The 20,191-nt window shown below is 34.4% G+C and overlaps 1 protein-coding gene across 6 annotated transcripts in view; it reads right to left on the minus strand.

Moving 5' to 3' along the window:
• The window catches only part of LOC115222478 (serine/threonine-protein phosphatase 2A 56 kDa regulatory subunit delta isoform), a 115,412-nt gene that overhangs the window by 15,229 nt on the left and 79,992 nt on the right, over positions 1 to 20,191 (minus strand). For 2 of the 6 annotated variants that reach the window (XM_029792700.2, XM_029792701.2), the window contains exons 14-15: positions 14,101 to 14,173; positions 10,605 to 10,745 (exon numbers count right to left, since the gene is read on the minus strand). In XM_029792700.2, coding sequence (XP_029648560.1) covers positions 10,605 to 10,745; positions 14,101 to 14,173 — 214 coding nt within the window. Of the gene's footprint in view, positions 1 to 975; positions 1,047 to 3,926; positions 3,943 to 10,604; positions 10,746 to 11,192; positions 11,824 to 14,100; positions 14,174 to 20,191 lie in introns of those variants that run through there. The other 4 variants (XR_005003180.1, XM_029792702.2, XM_036511605.1 and 1 more) reach the window with 4 other exon arrangements.

The following is a 20,191-nucleotide window of genomic DNA, read 5'->3' on the forward strand; positions in this document are numbered from 1 at the left end:
AAAACGATGAAAGAAGCAAACTTTAAAGCTATTAAGAAGTGTTTGGAAACACAGAATAACAACAATAATATGTGCAAAATCAAATGAAACTCGGCTATGAATGATGTCATTGGATTTTAGGACATGTTTCAGTGTCATTATGCTTCATCAGCTATGGACACTGATTCAGTCATTTATAGCCCACTAAGAACTACTGTTCTTTTTGTAAACTGCAAATAAAAATTTTGCTGGCCTAAAAAAAGCTTTGTCTCACTTGAATTAATTAAAAGTCATTTATATTTAACACATTCATGTACACTCAAATGTAGAAAAATCTTCCCAACAGAAACTGTCTCAAATTCTCCTTACAGACCATGTATATGAAAACACACCAAACTGGGTTACAACTGACATCATAGGACTGTCAAATATGAGTTTATGCAGTCCTTGTGCTTCATCAGACACTGACGCTGAATCTTGCCATTATTTTAGTCATCACTGATTATTGTACCTTTAATATATTCCAGCTTAACAAAGTTTTGCACGCACCAGCAAATTTATTATTTGCTCTTTACATATAATATAAAGGAAAAGTCATTCTTAGTGAGCTATGAATAACAGATTCAGTGTCTGAAGTTGATGAAGCATAATGACAGAGAAACTAAAGTCCTTAATAACACCATTCAAAGGCCAGCTTGGTGTGTTTGTATATGCTATCTATAAAGAATTCCTTCTCCAAGACAATTATCTCAGTAAAGTTTTTTCCACATTTGAATGTACACAAGCATGCTAAATACACTTGTACACAATTATACTTTAATCATTGCTACTAAACATGCATTTAAACAATGAAAGTTACTGTTTCCAATATCACACCATATTTATTGATGATATTCTGTCTTTTGTGTTTACTGAAACAATCTTATTTTGAATGTTTTAGCTTATTATTATAGTTTATAAAGCATTAATTTAGTTTATAAAGCTGTAATCAACACATACTTTCTTCAGCAATGTGGAATCATTCTTATAATTCTTATAATTTAAATTTATATCCACTTGGTATTTTACTGAAAAAATCTCATTGAATAGAAATCAGAGAATAATAGAAAAGCAAAATGCAAAAACTTAATGAAAAGCACGTAATTTCTAAACCTGCTCAAAGTAGAAAATAAAGCTATATTTTCAAATTGCTTATAACTAACTACAACTGCTAAACCATAATACAGTATATAAATACAGATAGAGAGGGCATACAATGATGACCTAACCAACTTTACTTCAAAGATAAAACAGGATTGTATACATTTGTCTTAATCAGTTAATAATCATTTACCTTTATACTGTAGATTTACTCATGTAGAGCGAACCAAATTAAAATATACAATGAGAAAAAAATACAAATTATAGACAGCAGTTGAGATGTTGGACAAAAGAGATGTTCTAGAAAGGGGCAAGTGCAGAGACATCAATTCACTAAACAAAGCTATGAGACTGTAGACAGGTTTGTAGAGCAGCTAGTCAGGAAGAGAATTAACTTGGATGAGATGCAGTTTGGATTTGTGCCAAGGTAAAGAACTACCAGTGCTATATTAATGAAATAATTACAGGAGATGTTATTACTAATCAGCAAGCCAACTTAAAATTCATTAACCTGGAGAAAGCCTTTGAAAAAATAACACAGACTGATCACTAAGGAAACTGAGTGCAGATGAAAGTCTTGTGACACCCTTGCAATACATGCATAGGAATGATGCTAGAGAAGTATGTGTAATCATATTTTGATGCAAAATTCATTTACTTAAGATGCTACTCTACAACATTAAGCAATAATTTTCTCTCCAATGTTTTTAAGAAATAAAAATGCAAAATACACACTTCATCTGTCTGTACAATAATGAAGTGGCTGTGTGGTAAGAAGCTTGCTTCCCAACTACATGGTTCCAGATTCATTCCCTCTGTGTGGTACCTTGGGCAAGTGTCATCTACTAAAGCCTCAGGCCAACCAAAGGTTTGTGAGTAGACAGAACTGAAAGAAGTGTATGTATATATGTATATATATATATGTACACACATGCATGCATGCTTCTTTGTGAGTGTCTTGTAAAACCAAAACTTGACCAGAGTTTCTTCATAACAAATACTTACTCTCCATTACATTTTATTTTTAATCAATTTAAATTCCAGAATTACTCATTAAAATAAATGGGTTCTTTTTTTGCTCACTATGCCAGCTATATTAGCACCCATATTACAGTTAGGTTTACATGAAGCTGACATACCCAGGTATTCACCCATCACTAGTCATACATGGTAGGTTTTTTTTTTTCTCAAACTCTGATTTGCGGAGTTGAATGCATCTGCTCTGACACAGTCAACTAAGATAATATTACTTTTATAGATGTGACAATCCTAGAAAATAATCTTAATTCTTTTGATGCCAACCTATTTGAAACTGGTATCTACTATAAAAGTTCCAATCTATAGTGATCTAAACTGAAACCTGCTAACATAATTTCATGAACATTTATGTTCCAAATATCAGCTTAATGATAACAAAGTGTACCAAATTCATTATTTCCAAAATTAATTGAAATGAAGGCAATGTTTTTCAACAGAAATATCAAAGAATTACAAAGAAAACAGCAGTAGAAAAATTGGGAAAGAAAGCATTATAAAGAGTGCTGAGACCCCCTTCGGTCATGACTGACCATGGGATTGCACCTAGAAAGTTACTTCTCCAGCACAAGTCCGGGCAAGGTTGTTTATGGAAGACCAGCAGTTGCCCATGCATACCGGCCTCCCCTCTCTATGCCACCATTGTTATCCAAGGGAAAGGCAAAGGCTGATACAGCTTGGCACCTGTGACAACACAACTCATTTCTACAGCTGAGTGAACTGGAGCAATGTGAAATAAAGTATCTTGCTCAAGAACACAACACGCAGCCCAGTGCAGGATTCAAACTCACAACCTCACAATCGTAAGCTCGACACTCTAACCACTGAGCCTAGCGCCTTCACTCTAAAGAGTGATAGCTAGATAAATAAGGTAGGTGGGAGATTGTCAGAGTGCAAGTCAGTCAACAGATTGTGAGAAAGGATGTCAAGTGAAAAGAGTAAAATATAAAGTGGGATGATGGAGTGAGAGAAGAGACAGTGTTAAATGTGACAAAAGGAGAAGAGATGTACAGCACAACAATAAAGAGGAAGAAATTGGTAATGTGAGGCAAGAGAGAGAAAAACAAAACAAAACAATATGGACTATATGTGTGAATCAATGAAAATAATAATGGGGAGTGAATGGAGGTACAGAGGATAAAGATGTCAAGGCTGAACAAAGAAAAAGTTTGAAGCAAAAACATGAATTTCTAAAAGTGGGCCGAAATAAATCCCATTATTTTTGACAGATACTACAACAAAAATTAATCAGTATCCTAATTTTCTCATCCTGCTGCTATTGGAATCAGTGAAAGTAATAGAGCACTGCAGATACCACAAGCATGCTGTAATCACCAGTAAATTGTAACCACCAATAATTGAGGAAACTGGTGTCACTAAAATTGGAAAACCTATGATAAACTCATGATAGAAGAGGGGAAAAAAATTTCAATAGGTTTTTTTTTTTAAAGTGGTGTAAACAAAGATATTAAAAAATGGTTTATTGTGAATGTCTTCAGTAACGTAACTTATTTTTAAATAATTAGTATTTCTCATGACAAAGACAAATGATAAGGACACTTTTTTTTCATCAGCAACAAAAGATCAAAAGAACTAGATAATAAATACAAATAAAAATTCAACAAAACAACAACAAAACAATCTACAAAGAAACATCTGAAATTAAATAATAAATGGATAAAACTAAGAAATCCAGCAAACTGCAGAAACCAGCTCTAACAAATGAAATGAGAAACAAAACTGAAACCAAGGAAATAGGCAAATATACAAGCCTTTTGTTCATAAGTCCTAGAGTTGCAGATTAAGAAAAAAGAAAAGAAAAATACGAAATGTGTGTATATTGTTTTTTCTATTATTTTTAAAGGCTTTCACTGTATGTGCATATACACACTTACATATACATGCCTAGTATTTTACAACTAACTTCAATGTATAACAAGCAACTTTCATGTCATACATAAACGATATCTGAATACTTAAATGCTCGAGCAAATATACTAATAGCACTGCTATTATTTTATTTATTTACTTGGTTAATATATATAATCAATATCTAAAAAACAAATACTTTGAGTTGTTGGTCTGCAAATGCAAAAATACATATCATTATGGGATATTTATGAAATTATTAAATAACTAGCTTATACATGATTGGTTCAATAAACACCTGACCTGCACTGAAATATACTGATACGCAATTTATAGCAGAAAAAGCCACACATATACATATACATATACATATATACATATATATATATATATATATCTCATCATCATCATCATTTAACAGTTGTTGTCCATGCTGGCATGGGTTGGAGAGTTTGACTAGCACTGGGGAACTGGAAGACTGCACCAGAGTCCAGTCTGATTTGGCATAGTTTTCCTAACACCAACCACTCCAAGAGTGTAATGGGTGCTTTTACATGCCACCAGTATCTGCCATGACTGTGATTTTGCTCAGCTTGATGGGTCTTCTCAAGCATGATGTAATGTCAAAGGACTCAGTCATTGCCTCTGTGAGGCCCAACACTTGAGAGGAACTCAGCCACTTTGCTTCCGAGAGGCCCAATGTTCGAAGTGTGCTTTTTACGTACCACCGGCACGGGTGCCAGTTATGTGACACCAACATCGGCCATGACTATGATTTCACTTGGCCTGATGGGTCTTCTTAAGCACAGCATATTGCCAAATGTCTCGGTCACTAGTCATTGCCTCTGCGAGGCTCAAAGTTCAAAGATCATGCTTCACCACTTCATCCCATGTCTTACTGGGTCTACCTCTACCACAGGTTCCCTTCACACTCTTCATTTCTTTCAATCTTACCCATGTCCTATGCAGTCACAGCCCATGTTTCACTGACATGTAGCATGGCTGTTTGCACACAGGCATCATACACTCCACCTTTCAATCTGAGAGAGAGGCCCTTAGTTGCCAGCAGAGGTAGGAGCTCTCTGAAGTTTGCCCAGCCTAATTTTATTCTCACAGCTATGATCTTGGAGCATCCCCTCCACTAATAACTTGGTCACCTAGATAACAGAAGCTATCTACTACCTCTAGCTTACCTCACTGGCAATTGATGGAGTCTATTTTCTGCACATGGGAAAGCTAGTTTCCCTGTTAACCTTTCTCTGATATTGTTGCACCTCTTATGTGTCCCTAACTTACATCGGATACATCTTATGGAGTTTCTACGCCTTTTCTACAGATTGAGTAGGGCCATCTACTTGCAGGCATCTCATTTGTCTACCTTCTTACTTACTAAGACTTTGGTTTTATATATATATATATATATATATATATATATATATATATATATATATATAGAGAGAGAGAGAGAGAGAGAGAGAGAGAGAGAGAGAGAGGAGAGAGAGAGAGAGTGAAGGCACATGGCTTAGTGGTTAGGGCATTCGGCTTGCCAGTTTGATTCCCGGTGGCACATTGTGTCCCTGAGCAAGATACTTTATTTCACAGTACTCTAGTCCACTCAGCTGGCAAAAAAGTGAATAGTACCTGTATTTGAAAGGTCCAGCCTTGTTACACTCTGTGTCACGCTGAATCTCCCTGAGAACTACATTAAGGGTACACATATCTGTGGAATGCTCAGCTACTTGCACGTTCATCTCACAAGCAAGCTGTTCCGTTGATCATATCAGCTGGGACCCTCGTTGTAACTGATGGAGTGCTTCATATATATATATATATATATATATATTATATATATATATTATATATATATATATATATATGCACAACTACAAATTGAAAGTAGCTCTAGTAATATCAACAACATTGGCCACACATCCAAAGTGTACATGTTTTGTTTATATGATCATTTGCTGAGGGATAGCATCTAAGGAATGCTCCCTACATGATACTGAGTGTTAAAGATCACTAAGTGTCCCAGACTAGATGACCGAGCTCGCCACAGATGACTGAGAATGGTAAATACCAATATTTCACTATCACTGTGGCTTTTCAATATTATGCACTTGGATCACCTCAAAACAAAATTAATTGCCAGTCTAGGACTTATATACATATAGAGTGAAGTCTATTCGCTGATGTGCTGCAACATCATCATCATTATTATTATTATTATTATTATAGCACACCTGATACAAAATTAAATTAGGAATTAAAAGCATCTCTAGTAATGTAAAGATTAAAAATCACACACACATACATAGTGAATGTGTTTTGCTTATATGCATGGAAGAGCATACAGAGAAAGCTTCCTACATGACACTGTATCCCACAATAATGACAAAATATTGGTATCTACTTTTCTCAGTCATCTGAGACAAGTTGTCTCGCTTAGTCTGGGACAGAAAGTGAACAAAAATATATAATACTGTACTAAGGACTATTTCTAATTCTACCTTGTGCATGTGTGTATATGTGTGCATGCACACATGCATATACACACAAAGATGCAGGCATAACTGAGGTTGAGAAGTTCATTTCAGAACCATGCAGTATGGGATTCCATCCCAATGTGCAGTGCCTTGAACCAATGTCTATAACCTAAAGTTGTCAATACTTTGGGAGCAAAACTGGCAAATGGAATCTGTATGGAAGGCTGTTATGTGTATGCACATACACACACACACACAATTTTCCACGCTTAGTCAGGACTTATCTGAGGCAACATTTTACAGCTTGATGCTGGTCCTGTTGCCCTTATGCCTTTTCCAAGACAGAGACTTTTTTTTTTAATATTCCATAAGTCTCTAAAAGCACAGAATGAATGGTCTTAAGGATACCCAGAAAAATACACATTATATATGTAGGGAGAATATCAAAACATTAAGTATTCAATACTTAAAAAGGGAGAAAAAAAAAGAGGAAAGACAATCTTTGAAGAACTTTCACTTACATAGAGATAATTCCTCACTATTTACAATTGTAAAATATTGGAGTAATGAAGTCAAAAGTAGAAGAAAATGGAGAAAACCCAATCAACTACAATAAATCCAAGAATTTATTAAGGATTCTTCAGTAATACTTTTAGAGAAAAGGACAGCAAACTGTTGTCCAATTATTTCCCTAGTGGGATATAATATTAATTCAATTTTATCTCTTTGGTCTTGTGATATGCCATCAGGAATGTGATTATATAAAGAAATAATGCCTATCTTTTACTTTTTTCACTGGACCACTGTTCTTACTAGACCACAGCTATGAATAAAAATATATAATACTGTACTAAGGACTATTTCTAATTCTATTACGGTGCATCAGCATGGCTGCAGCTCTGAGCTGAAACAAGAAAAACGAAATCAACTCCAGTACTTATTTTTAAGCTTGGTAACTATTTCTATTAGTCTCTTTTCCAGGAGCACTAACTTACAGGCATGTAAACACACCAATACAGGTTATCAAGTGGTGGTGAGGGACAAACACAAAAGATACACATACATGATGCCATGTAAAAAGCATCCAGTCCACACTGTAAAGTGGTTGGCATTTGGAAGGGTATCCAGCCATAAAAATCATGCCAAAACTAACCTTGCCTGTGCTACTGCCATGTAAAAAGCACCAAGTCCATTTTGCAGAATGGTTGGTGTTAGGAAGAGCATCCAGCTATAAAAACGCTGCCAAAACAGAAACATTAACCTGGGGTAGTCTTCTACCTGGCCGGCTTCTGTCACCTATCCTACCCATGCATGCATAGAAGACAGACATATGATGATGATGATGATATATATATGTAGGATCTACAGACATTGGGACTAACAGAGGGGATGACGGGGGACCAAGACTCCTGACAGTTTGCTGTGCATGAAAAACACATCAAGCTAAGTAAAAGCATGGTTGCCCTTGCATACAGGCTCACCCACTGCAACCCTCTCCAGCTGAGTATCCCTAATCTCATGAGCTTGTAGGTGCTGGTGCCATGTAAAAAGCACCCATGCTGGTATTGTGCATAAAAGTACCCAGTACACTCTATAAAGTGGCTGCCATTAGGAAGGGTGTCCAGCTGTAGAAATCATAAATCATGTCAAAACAGACAGGGAGCCTGAACAGCTACTGTTAAACAGCATGGAAAACGGAGATTAAATGATTACATTATATATATATACATACAGGGGCGCCATTTAATTTAAGAACACTAGTATACTAGTGTTAAAATGGCATTTTATATATATTCAAGTTGTAAATTGTGAATTAAGATGTATAACAAAATAAAGAAACTTTCACGGGCTTTAATATGGTATACAACTTCACAGTTTGACATCAACGTATTAATTTTAAATTAAAAATAAATCTTAATTATCGAAATTTATAGCGCCATTTGATTTAAGAACATTTTGTAAAATTTCTTTTTTTTTTTGGCTTTAAACATTTATTCTGAGATCAACAAAATAACAATCAGTATTTGGTTGGTTATCTAAAATTACTCAATACAGTTTTGCACCTGCAAAACATAAAATTGTTCAGATCATTTATCACTGTTCCTGAGATTTTTTCCTAATTTTGGTTAATAATGTTTAAAAAAATCATCCTTATTCTTTGGCTTACTATTTTGCACAGCTCTACCCAAACTTTCCCAAAGATATTTGATGGGATTTAGGTCAGGTGACTGTGCTGGCCACTGCATCAACCAAACTCTCTTAGACCTAATATAATTTCTGACTAGGTGCAAAGTGTGTTTCGGGTGGCTGTCATGCTGGAAGGTCCAAGATTGGCCCAAATGCTTTCGGGCTTATGAAAGCATAGTCTTAACCAATACTTCTAGATAGGACTATACATAATGCTATTGATTCAGATTATAGGACCGACACCTTTTTCAGACATGCACCCCCCACACCATCACGCTTCCAGCACCATGCTTAGATGTAGGCTGGATGCATTCTGGATGATATTCTTCGCCCATATGCATTCTTACATACTTCTTGCCATCAGTGCTGAACAAGTTGAACTTTGACTCGTCCGACTACAATACATTCGACCAATCTGCTGGACTCCAATACAAGTGCTCTTTTGCGAACTGTATTCGGGCACGTCGATCTTTCAAAGAAATGTATGGCTTTTTGCAAGAGACTCTTCCAAGAAGTCCAAATTCTTTGAGACGGTTTTTTATGGTGGATACTCCAATAGTAAGTCCATATTTTTGTTGAATTTCTTTTTAAATGTCAACAGCGGTCATTTTCCTTTTTTTTTTTTTTTTAGGGACAGTCTGTGAATGTATCTATCCATTCTTGCTGTCGTTTTTCTTGGCTGCCCAGAAAGAGCAGTCTTTATAATCATTACTTTCTTTATAAAAATGGACAGCATTGTAGACAGCTGTTTTAGAGGGTCCAACTTCATTTGAAATAGTTTTATATGACCATTTCAGCCTACTAAGCTGAAAAACACTCGCTCTGATTTCTGGTGTTACGTTTTGTCTCTTACCCAGCACAACTATTAAATAACTTAAAAATTGCAACAGCATGCAAATTAGCCTACCTTTATATTAGTCAATAAGGCAAAAAAACGAAATTTTGCAAATCATTCTTAAGTGGCGATGTAAAATATGCAAAATGAAGTTTATTTTTAATCTAAAATTAATATGTTAATGTTATGCTGTAAAGTTGTATACCATATTAAAGCTCATGAAATTATCTTTATTTTGACATATATTTTAATTCACAATTTACAACTTGAATATATAAAAATGCCATATTAACACTAGTATACTAGCGTTCTTAAATTAAATGGTCCAACTGTATGTGTGTGTGTGTGTGTATATATATATATATATATTATATATATACACACACACACACACACACACACACAATAAGCTTCTTTTAAGTTTCACTACCAAATCCACTCACAACGCTTCGGTTGGGCCAGGGGTGCAGCAGAAGTCACCAGACCAAGTGCCACGCAATGGGACTAAACCAGGAACAATGTGGCTGAGAAGCAAAATTTATCACACAGTCATACCTGCACCTATGTGTATATTTATTCACTTATTTATCTTTCAGGTCAAGTACTTATTGAATTAATGAGGTGTATAACTAGTGCTGCTTGGAAAATTCCAAACTATTGAAAATAGCTCAAAATATCAAACTAACCATTAAAATAAACTATATCTTATTACCAAAACTATATTTTCTTACCAAACACCATGCAAAATGCTAAATGAAACTAAATTTTATATTACACCTGTTTCTCTTATCTGTAAATTCCAAATTTAAAATTTTCAGTATTAAATATTTTTGAATACATGAAGCAATAATCTAAATTTTTAAATGTTCTCGTATAACCAAAAAGAAAAACCTAAAAATAAAAATAATTTTAAAAAACAAACTAAACTGAAAGTTTTTCCAAATTTTATCTAAATAAGAAACATAACTTTCCTTCTGACATTTCATAATTTTCAAGCAATTTCTACTCATTTCAACAAAAAATACTGCTATAAAAAATAAATTAAAACAAAGATGATGGATTAGTGTACTTACCGCATGAACTTCTGATTCTAATTTGTCTAAACTGGCTACCACATCTCCTTCTTCTTCTGATACACAATTAGGGTTACTGTGACCATTATTTTCAGGATTCGATACACTGTCAGATGAAGATTTATGCAGTACTTTTCCAAACTAAGAAAATATAACAAAATTCCATTGCCCAGAATTTGTATAACATAGGTAATATTAACTTTCAAACTGAATGTAAATATACCAAAAATTTGTAAGCTTAGTAGACAATAGAAACACATACCTACATACTCACGCATGTGTGTATATATTGTTTATTATGTTGTATGTGTACATTTATGTTAAAATGACAATATGTCTATTTCTATGTTTAAATGTGTGCACATACAGAAACACAAAAGGACATGCACACATACACAGAATAGACAAATATGCATACACATATACAGACAAAGAGACACAAACTAGTATGGAGATGTATATACACATGTACATAGAAATTTAGATATAGATGTGTGCAGGTATAATATACAGAGGAACAATTTTAGACCTATACACTGCTTCATTATCCTTGTGCAACCAATGCCAACATAGAAAAAGCAAACAAAATTATTAGACATACATATATGTATGCATGTATATATATATATATACACACACACACATTTTCATTTATATTCAACATAATCATTAACTTTATAAAGAACTGAATGCACATTAAATACTGATTTCTTTTCCATTAAATATGCCTGTAACTTCAGTTACATCAAGTCTGGCTCTCAAACTAACAATATGAGTGTGCATATGTACAAGCATTTAATGCACTAGTCGATTGTGTAGTGTACATGTTAATTGACAGTGTGACTCCCAAATTATAACATATCATCACAGACACCATCATCATCACCATATCCAAAGTGGACAGATTATCATGGTTCAGTTCAGTTCTCATCAAGACCTAGATATGGTTGAGAGACCATTCATCCATTTCCATATTGACATGATTTCCGTGGCTTGGTGGTCACTTTTTTTTAATACGAACCAGCTTACACACTATACTAAGTTTGTTTTCCTAACACTGAACTGTCCAATAGAGTGAAGAATAGAAAAAAGAGCAACAGGTGACTCATCCATTTAAAATTTCTCTCAACCAGCATCAGGAACTTCATACTCTCAAAATCAGATTTTTTACATGGTTCATATATGAATATTCAGATTAGAATAGCCTCCTGTCGTATTCCTAAAAATACAAAAACCCATTGGTAATGCTGTATTACTTATATTTCTTTACCTAATAGAACTAAAGGTTCTTGAAACACAAGAATGTCATAAGACTTGAAAAACAGTTAATGTTGAAATATATTTATAAGCCACAAAATAAATTTAATTATTGAGGAAAAGATATATTTTGCATTTAAAAAATTTCTGTAAATAGCTTCTCATTGGCGAAGGGAGACAACTCAACTTATATTTTATAACGCAATACACATAAAACTTTTCTTGCCATACCAGTCAACAACTAAATGTTAAGCTTTCAAACACCTATTACGAGTCTTTTTCTAATTTCTCAATCAAGTCAACATAAATGTTTTAATCTAACATAAGCAGTTCAAACACTAAAGAAAATGTAATTAAAAAACACACCCATCAAATTAATAAACACTACTTCATTACATATGGGCTTCTTCCAGTTCCTATACGCCAAATCCATTCACAAGTCTTTGTTTAGCCTGGAACAGACTTACCCAAGATGCCATACAGCAAAACTGAACCTGACACCACATGGTTAGGAAGCAAACATCGTAACCACACAGACAGGCCTGAGCAATACATATATGTGTGTGTGTGTATGTGTGTGAGAAAATGCATGCCCTAGTGATAAGCATTAGAGCATACACTTTCCAAGCAACTTCAAAATCTGTTGGCATTTTCCTTCTAAAAATAGTGTGAGTCTGTGTGTACCACCACCCAACACTTTGGGTGCCTTTAGCAGAATTTCCTCTACTGTAAGCATTCACACCAAGCCCCTTGACCCTCATCCCAGATAGAGATCCTTCTTTCTATTTTTGTTTTTCAATTTGGTAAGAAGGCTAATGTGTTTTACAATCTGTTTCATAATTTTGAAACAACATCAAATCTCAAATTCTTTAATTTTATCATAACTTCAGGACATAATGTCAACATCAAATTATGTGAAGCTTTCTAAAATCAAGTATTTGGAGATGTAATATTAAATTAGTTTCAGTAATTTATAATAATCTTTTCGTTTTTACTCATCATTTACATTTGTGTTACTAAAAAATAGCCTATCATGTTTGTGTCACTGTTATAACAACCCCACCCACATATAATATTGCTTTGTTTAGTACTGCATTTATTAAAAACGTATCTAGATCAATAAACCGGATATTATTATCCCTACATATTGAGGTGGCAGGCTGGCAGAATCATTAGCATGCCAGGCAAAATGCTTAGTGGAATTTCACCTGTGTTTACATTCTGAGTTCAAATTCTGCCACGGTCAACTTCACCTTTCAGAGGTCAATAAAGTAAGTACTAGTTGAGCACTTGTATTTGATGTAATTGGCTTACCCCTACCCTTGGAATTGCTGGCCTTGTGCCAAAATTTGAAACCAATATTATCCCTACTTGTGCACACACACAATCATCAATTTTACAACAGCTTTTTATCAAAATGGCATGGTTTGGACAAAACTCGAGACAGTATTCTGTGGTTAAGATGCCTTTCTTAATGCCAACCCATTCGATTAAAGTACTTTCAGATATGTTTATGGGAGGAAAACAACAACAACTACTAAAACAGTATTAATACTAAGACAAATGGAGACAAAAAAAATACACACACAAATATATGACAAGCTTCACATTATGTACAATGATTATTATTTTACATATAAAACATATATGTTATTTTCACATTACTATTCTAAATATACTATGTATTTTAAACAGAAATATTTCAATGCTAGCAGAATAAACAACTCTCAAATTTTGAAAATAACAAACTTTACAAAACAAAAAAAGTCCTCCAGCAGTTCTGAGAGCTTGCCCCATTTTATGATTTCAAGCAGGTGGAATTCATCTCTGGATGAAGACATAACTATTTTAACCCTTTTGATAACAACCTGGCTGAAACTGCCTCTGGCTCTGTAGTACAAATGTCTTGTTTTCAAAAGTTCTGAATTAAAATCTTCCACCAACCTTAGTCACAATTTATGTTCCTAACACTAGCTTAATGATAACCAAGTTATTTTGCTAAATTCTTTGTTATATTTAAAATTAATTAAAATAAACACAGAGCTTCTCAAAATAAATATGGTAACAAAAGGGTTAAGAAACATTACCAAATAACTTTATACCACACAAATAGCTGAAGTAAGTTCTGCATAGAATATAAAATGTCTCCTGGGTAAGTAGTCAATCCTTTGTCACTTGACTTTGATAAAACTTTCATATATAAACTATGTACACCACCTAATGAAGTTTAAAAATTTACCTTAGGATTTGTCATGGCTAAATTTTGCAATGTGTTCCAAGCATCATCTCTCTGTTTATTTCGCTCTTTTTCTCTGAAAGTTAAACACATCATTTTCAATGAAAAGGAAGATTCAAAATTAAGAGAATATTTTTGTCTTGATAACTCGAGATAACTTGGAATTATTATTTTTAAGTTATTAGAGCAGAATTTATTTCACAGACATACAGTTCGCAAAACTGAAAATATATCTATAATTCTTTTACAAACAGACAAAGCTTATATTTTCCCCTATGTTAGTTAATTCAGAAATTCTTAATTGCCTCCCCTGTTTCATTGAACAATGCTAGTTTTTATTATTACATTTTATTTTTCCTACAATGAAGAAAATTTCAGTTAATTGGAAAACTCGATTGCATCACTTAAATACATATCTCTCCAATCTTGAGGAATTATAACATTTCTCCACATATGAGATTATACAGAAGATACAACATTTGTCGCCTCTAATATGAGCATTTATGTTAGAATATCTGCCAGTTTTTCCATTTTTTAAAATTTGTGCAACACACTTCTTGCTTTATTGAAAATAGGTAGATAAAGTGTTTTATTGGAATTTGGAGGAAATGTGTTCTAAAAATAAACTGGTGTTTGATGAGAATTTAGCAGGTCTCTAAAATATTCTTGCCACTGATGAAGAATCTTACTTAAGTCTTTAGTGTTTTGCCATCTTTGGTTATAATGGTTACATAAACTAGCAAGAACTATAGTTGTATGCTCTTCCAAGATAACAGGCATGTTCAGTCCACCACTTATTTTTCATGCTCTTGATTTCCTTCTGAATTATTTACTTCAGTTTTATATTTGGGCCATTAAAATTATACTTTCTAGCAATAAGTTTTGCATATTAATTGCTTAGCCAGTTCATGGTTTTGGAATCTGTGACTTACAATACTCAAAATATGGTAAACTATTTTTCTAACTCTTGAAGACATTCCTTTTAATACTAACCTCTAATGAATTAAGTTAATTATTTGATAGAACTTTAACTTTGCAACATGTGCAAGCATGCACACACAGTATTTGTTTGTATATTCTGTGGTTGTTCAGTGACTATGTATCAGCAATTAATAATTTTGATAAAGGAAAATGTTTTGCATGTAATTAAAAAGCATTATTCAGAAAATTCTAATTGAAGATTAAGTTATAATTATTGAGGACTTCAATAAATGAGTTGGTGAAAATTTTGAAATATTTTAGGTAATCATGGGATGAAATAGTCAAACGGAATTGAATTTGAGTACCAAGTTCTTTGAAAATGAAAAGATTCACAAAAAAAACTTGGAAATAGTCAGTTATTAAAATATGGCATAATATAAATATCTTTTAAGATTTAAATGATGTGAGAATTGTCCAGAATTTAAGTGGTGCAGAATTTGACAGGGATCATAATCTTGTATGAACCAAAATCAAAATACCTCAGCTATTGTAAATGCAAACTATACAATAGCTGTGTTCAAATGAAAAAGCTCTATGACATGAATGAGGTGAAAACCTGGTCAAAAAATATTAGCTAAAAGAAAGTGGTGTGTGACTAAGTGACAAAAAAAAAAAAGTGAACTGTTTAAAAATATATCTATTTGTAACAGATATTACTGCTACTAATCCCTTGTTATTTTTAGGTGCAAACACAATTTTAAATTTGAACAAAATCTGCATTTAAGAAATATTTACAATAATATTTTTTCTGTAATAAAGGGAAACATAATCAAGACAATAAATGCTGCCTGGAAAAAAAAGTGAACTAGAATGAAAAATACAGGCTCAGAATCCGAGACTATTCTTAAATACTGAACCTAGAACTGTACAGAACAAGCAGTAACTTCCTCACTAACCACTATTGTGTGTGTGTGTGTCTGTATGTATGTATGTATGTATATATATATATATATTATATATATATATATATATATATATATATATATATATGATGTGATTACAGATAAGTCACCGCCATCATTTCATTGCAGAGTTCACTGCTATCAATTCATGGCAGGAGAGTTCACTGCGATGAAAGTTTTTTTTTTTTATTTTATTCTTTTACTGTGAACTTATCTCAGTAAACTTTCCACACAGTGAACATTCCTTATGATGAATTGGTGACAGTGAACTTACCAGACATGATATGATGTATTCAAGCTTTTCCTGTCATGCAAAAACTACTTCCTACAGTCATCCATGATGCAAGCTAAGAATTTTTTTTTTTTTTACCTAAATCTCAATGTTCTACAAATTTCTCTTCCTCTTGTAGATAAAGTGTAACTTACTATCCAATCATTTCACTTTCTCCCACTGATCCCCCAACTTCATAAATAGAAAATCGCAATGATTCACATTTTCCTATATTATCATAGCTTTTATTTTCATTGCTAGAATATTCGTGAATACATATTCTGATTACGTTTATTTCTTTCACCATCCAAGGCACTTTGCCGTAGTTTCTCCAGATGTCATGCCAATGAACATTAATATCATTAGCCATCGTGGTAGTAGTAGTAGTAGTAGTAGTAGTGATGGTGGTAGTGGTGGTAATGAAGTTTGCTTTAATTCCTGTTTGGATAAATAGATTCTTGAATTCTCCGCTAGATGAATCGATGTGTTCAGGGGCCTATTTAAGCAAAAACTAAATGAGCAGCCACTAAAACTATTTCCCTTTATTCCTCCTCGCCCTTATTAAAGTTAGATACGCACATGCATGTCATCATCATCATTAATATCTGTTGTCCATGCTGTCATGGGTTGGACGGTTCGACCAGAGCTGACAAGCTGGAGAGCTGCACCAGACTCCAGCCTGATTTGGCATGGTTTCTATGATTGATTTCTATGGCCCTTCGTTAATGTAAAGTGCATGTCAATGGGTTTATGCAGATGCCTACATAATACATAAAGTTTTACATTTTAGGCACCCATGTTAGTTTACATATATGTACACATGCTTTATGCCTAAGCACATGTATATGTATTGCATATATGTATGTGAGTATCCTCAGAAGTTGACTGATACCTTATGACTGCACACCTGCCCCATCACCCCCTTAATTTTTGTTGGAGTTTGCCCCTGATGACTGTGGGGATGGAGAGAGTCTAAACATTGAGTGGCATGTGCATATTTATCTATATCTGATCTCATTGACATGTGCAAGGACCCACTGCCTCCAAGCATGTACCCAAAAAGTACCCTTCTACACAGATGTCAAACACATTTCCTTACATTCTCTCAAACTCTTCTGAAATTCACAAACTTAGAACAAACTTAGAACTTATGAAAGGTTGGTCTGGTGAGACTGTTGAAATTCTTGAGAGAAGAAATATGGATGTCTGTTGCATGTAGAAAACCTAAGCTAGACTGCTTGTGGAGAAGGAGTATAGATTTAAATTATTCTGGAGAGAGAATAGTGATGGAGTGAGCCATGTAGGTATACTTTTGGTAGAGGAGCAGAAAAAGCGATTGGGGTAGTCAGGATATGTGACGGGATTATCAAGTTAGGAATAGTCTTGTATAAAGTAACAGTAACATTTATCTCTGCATATACTCCACATGCTGGATGGACACAAGGACTGTTGCTATGAGTTTTTTCTCCAGACTACCTCAACAACAAAGGATAATAACCTTATTATCATAGCCGGCAATTTCAATGGTCATATTGGACAACACATCAATGGATTTTATGATGTGCATGGAGGTTTTGGCTTTGGCACTAGAAATGAGGAAGAATCAAGGCTGCTAGACATCTGTGACACAAACGACTTGCTGAAATAAAACACTAACTTCAGAAAACCAACCAGCCATTTAATCACTTATCAAGTCTGATTGGCACTCAAACCAGATTGACTATATTTTCACCAGAACAGGAATAGATAGATGCTTATAAATGCAAAGTCCTTTCCCAGTGAGGAATGTACAACTCAACATAAGTTAGTGGTTAGCAACTTCAGACTTAGGGTTAGATGGACACAGAAGCACAAACCAGTTTAGGAAAGAAAGTGAAAGAAACTCCAGGATCCATCAATCAGAGGTTTGGAGACATTCTGATTAAAACATTCGATGAGAAAGAGAAAAAAGCTGCAACCATATGATGTAGAGGACAACTGGAAGTTCTAATGAAACATCCTTCTGAAGACTGCAGGCATAAGTTGTGGCTGGGGCAAGGTTTCTGCCACTCAAAGATAGACTTGGTGATGGAACAGTGAGGTCAACTGGGCCATACAAGTGAAGAGATAGGCTTGGAAAGATTGGAGAAATGGAATCAGTAAAAAGCTGTATCAGATAGTCAAGAGGGAAGTTAGGTAACAAATTTATCAAGCAAGGGCAGAAGCAGAAAGGAAAAGGTTTGCCAATGTCTTACAGCATGAAGATCAGAGACTTGAGATGTTCCGGACACTAGACAGTGTGTCAGAGAGAATCGAGATGTTGTGGAAGGAAAGTGTGTACAAATGGATAATGGTATGCTTGTACTCAGTGATTCCAAAAAGAGGCATGGAAGTACTACTATGAAAGGCTATTAAATGTGAAAAATGAATAGAAATGGAATCTCACGTATGTGAATCCAACAGAGGGACCAACTATTCATGTTGATAGCAGTATGATGGATATGGCAATTCAGGATAAGAAGACAGGGAAAGCCCCCTGGTCCATCAGACTTACCGCTGAGATGGTTAACCTACCTGGCGGTGTAGGATATGGTCTAATCACCAGTAAATTTAATCAGGTTATTCAGCAAGTATCAACAATAGAACTGTAATGGAAAGCTATTACAGAAGTGAACCTACCAAAATAGTATACAAGAACAGGATGTATAAAACATGGACAGAAATAGACATGCTCCCTATCACAGAGCAAAGACTTCTAGACCAAAAAAATTTGTGAAAAAGATAGTGGTTATCCCAGTTGGAACTGAATATATCCACAATAGTGAAAGAGTGTGAAAGTGACTACACTGAACATGAAGAGCAAAAAGCAGAACAACAGGGATTAGCAGAGGGACCAATGACTACCTACAAAAGAAACAGTTGCTCGGATGATGGTGAAGTCTACTTTGTGGAGGGAAAGACTGTTAGAGGAAAACAGAAACTAACTACTTACACCTGAATGAGGCACGAAATAGCAAAAGAAAGAGGCTAGCAGCTCTGAGAAGAATTGAAAGAGGGAAAGAAGGATGAATCATTAATGAAAATCTACATCAGAAACAAACACATCCAAATACTGTGCAGCCTCTGTTGCTGTGCAACTCTTGGGGGTGAAAAATGAAAGAAAAACAAAGGACAAAGCCACATGGTAGGAATGAAGGCTTGAGAACCAAATTGAACAGCTCAAGAAAGACCTTTCACAGTTACATACAAACAGAGAAGGAAACGGTGAGGGAAGGACACAGGAACAAACTGCAAAAGAACTACAATATAAGACACAAAGGACTGTCTCATAGCAGATAACGTATATAATTTTCTGGAAAAGGAGAATTTACTACCAGAAGAACAAAAATGATGTAGGAAGAAATCAAGAGAAACTGCTGATCTGTTATATACAGATAAAGTATTAAATGAGGCACATGTAAGGAAGAATTTAGATGTTAGATGGATAGATTACAGGAAGGCTTACAACATCTCAAAGAGCTGGCTGTTGGAGTGTCTGAGGATGCTCGGAGTCAATGAGAAAGCAATGAGAATGTGAGAGGTAGAATTGACATATGTAAATGAATTGCTAGGCAACATGAAACTACGCAGGGGCATTTTCCAAGAAGACTCACTCTCCCCATTACTTTTTGTCATTGCGCTAATCCCCAACAAATATACTGAGAAAATCCAGTATACAAGATGAGAATAAATCACCTACTTTATGAGGACAACCTCAAGCTGTATGCAAAAAAAAAGGGACAGACCTAGATTCTTTCATTCAAACAGTGAGAGTTTGAATTGGAATGCAATTTGGGGTAAATAAATGCACAGTACTCATTATGAAGAGAGGCCTGAAGATAAACTTTGATGGCATAAAATTATCACAAGACAACACCATAAGATCACTGTGGAGTAACGAGGGTTACAAATATCTAGGAGT

This window comes from Octopus sinensis, linkage group LG20 (assembly GCF_006345805.1).
Source record: "Octopus sinensis linkage group LG20, ASM634580v1, whole genome shotgun sequence".
Classification (NCBI taxonomy): Eukaryota; Metazoa; Mollusca; class Cephalopoda; order Octopoda; family Octopodidae; genus Octopus; species Octopus sinensis.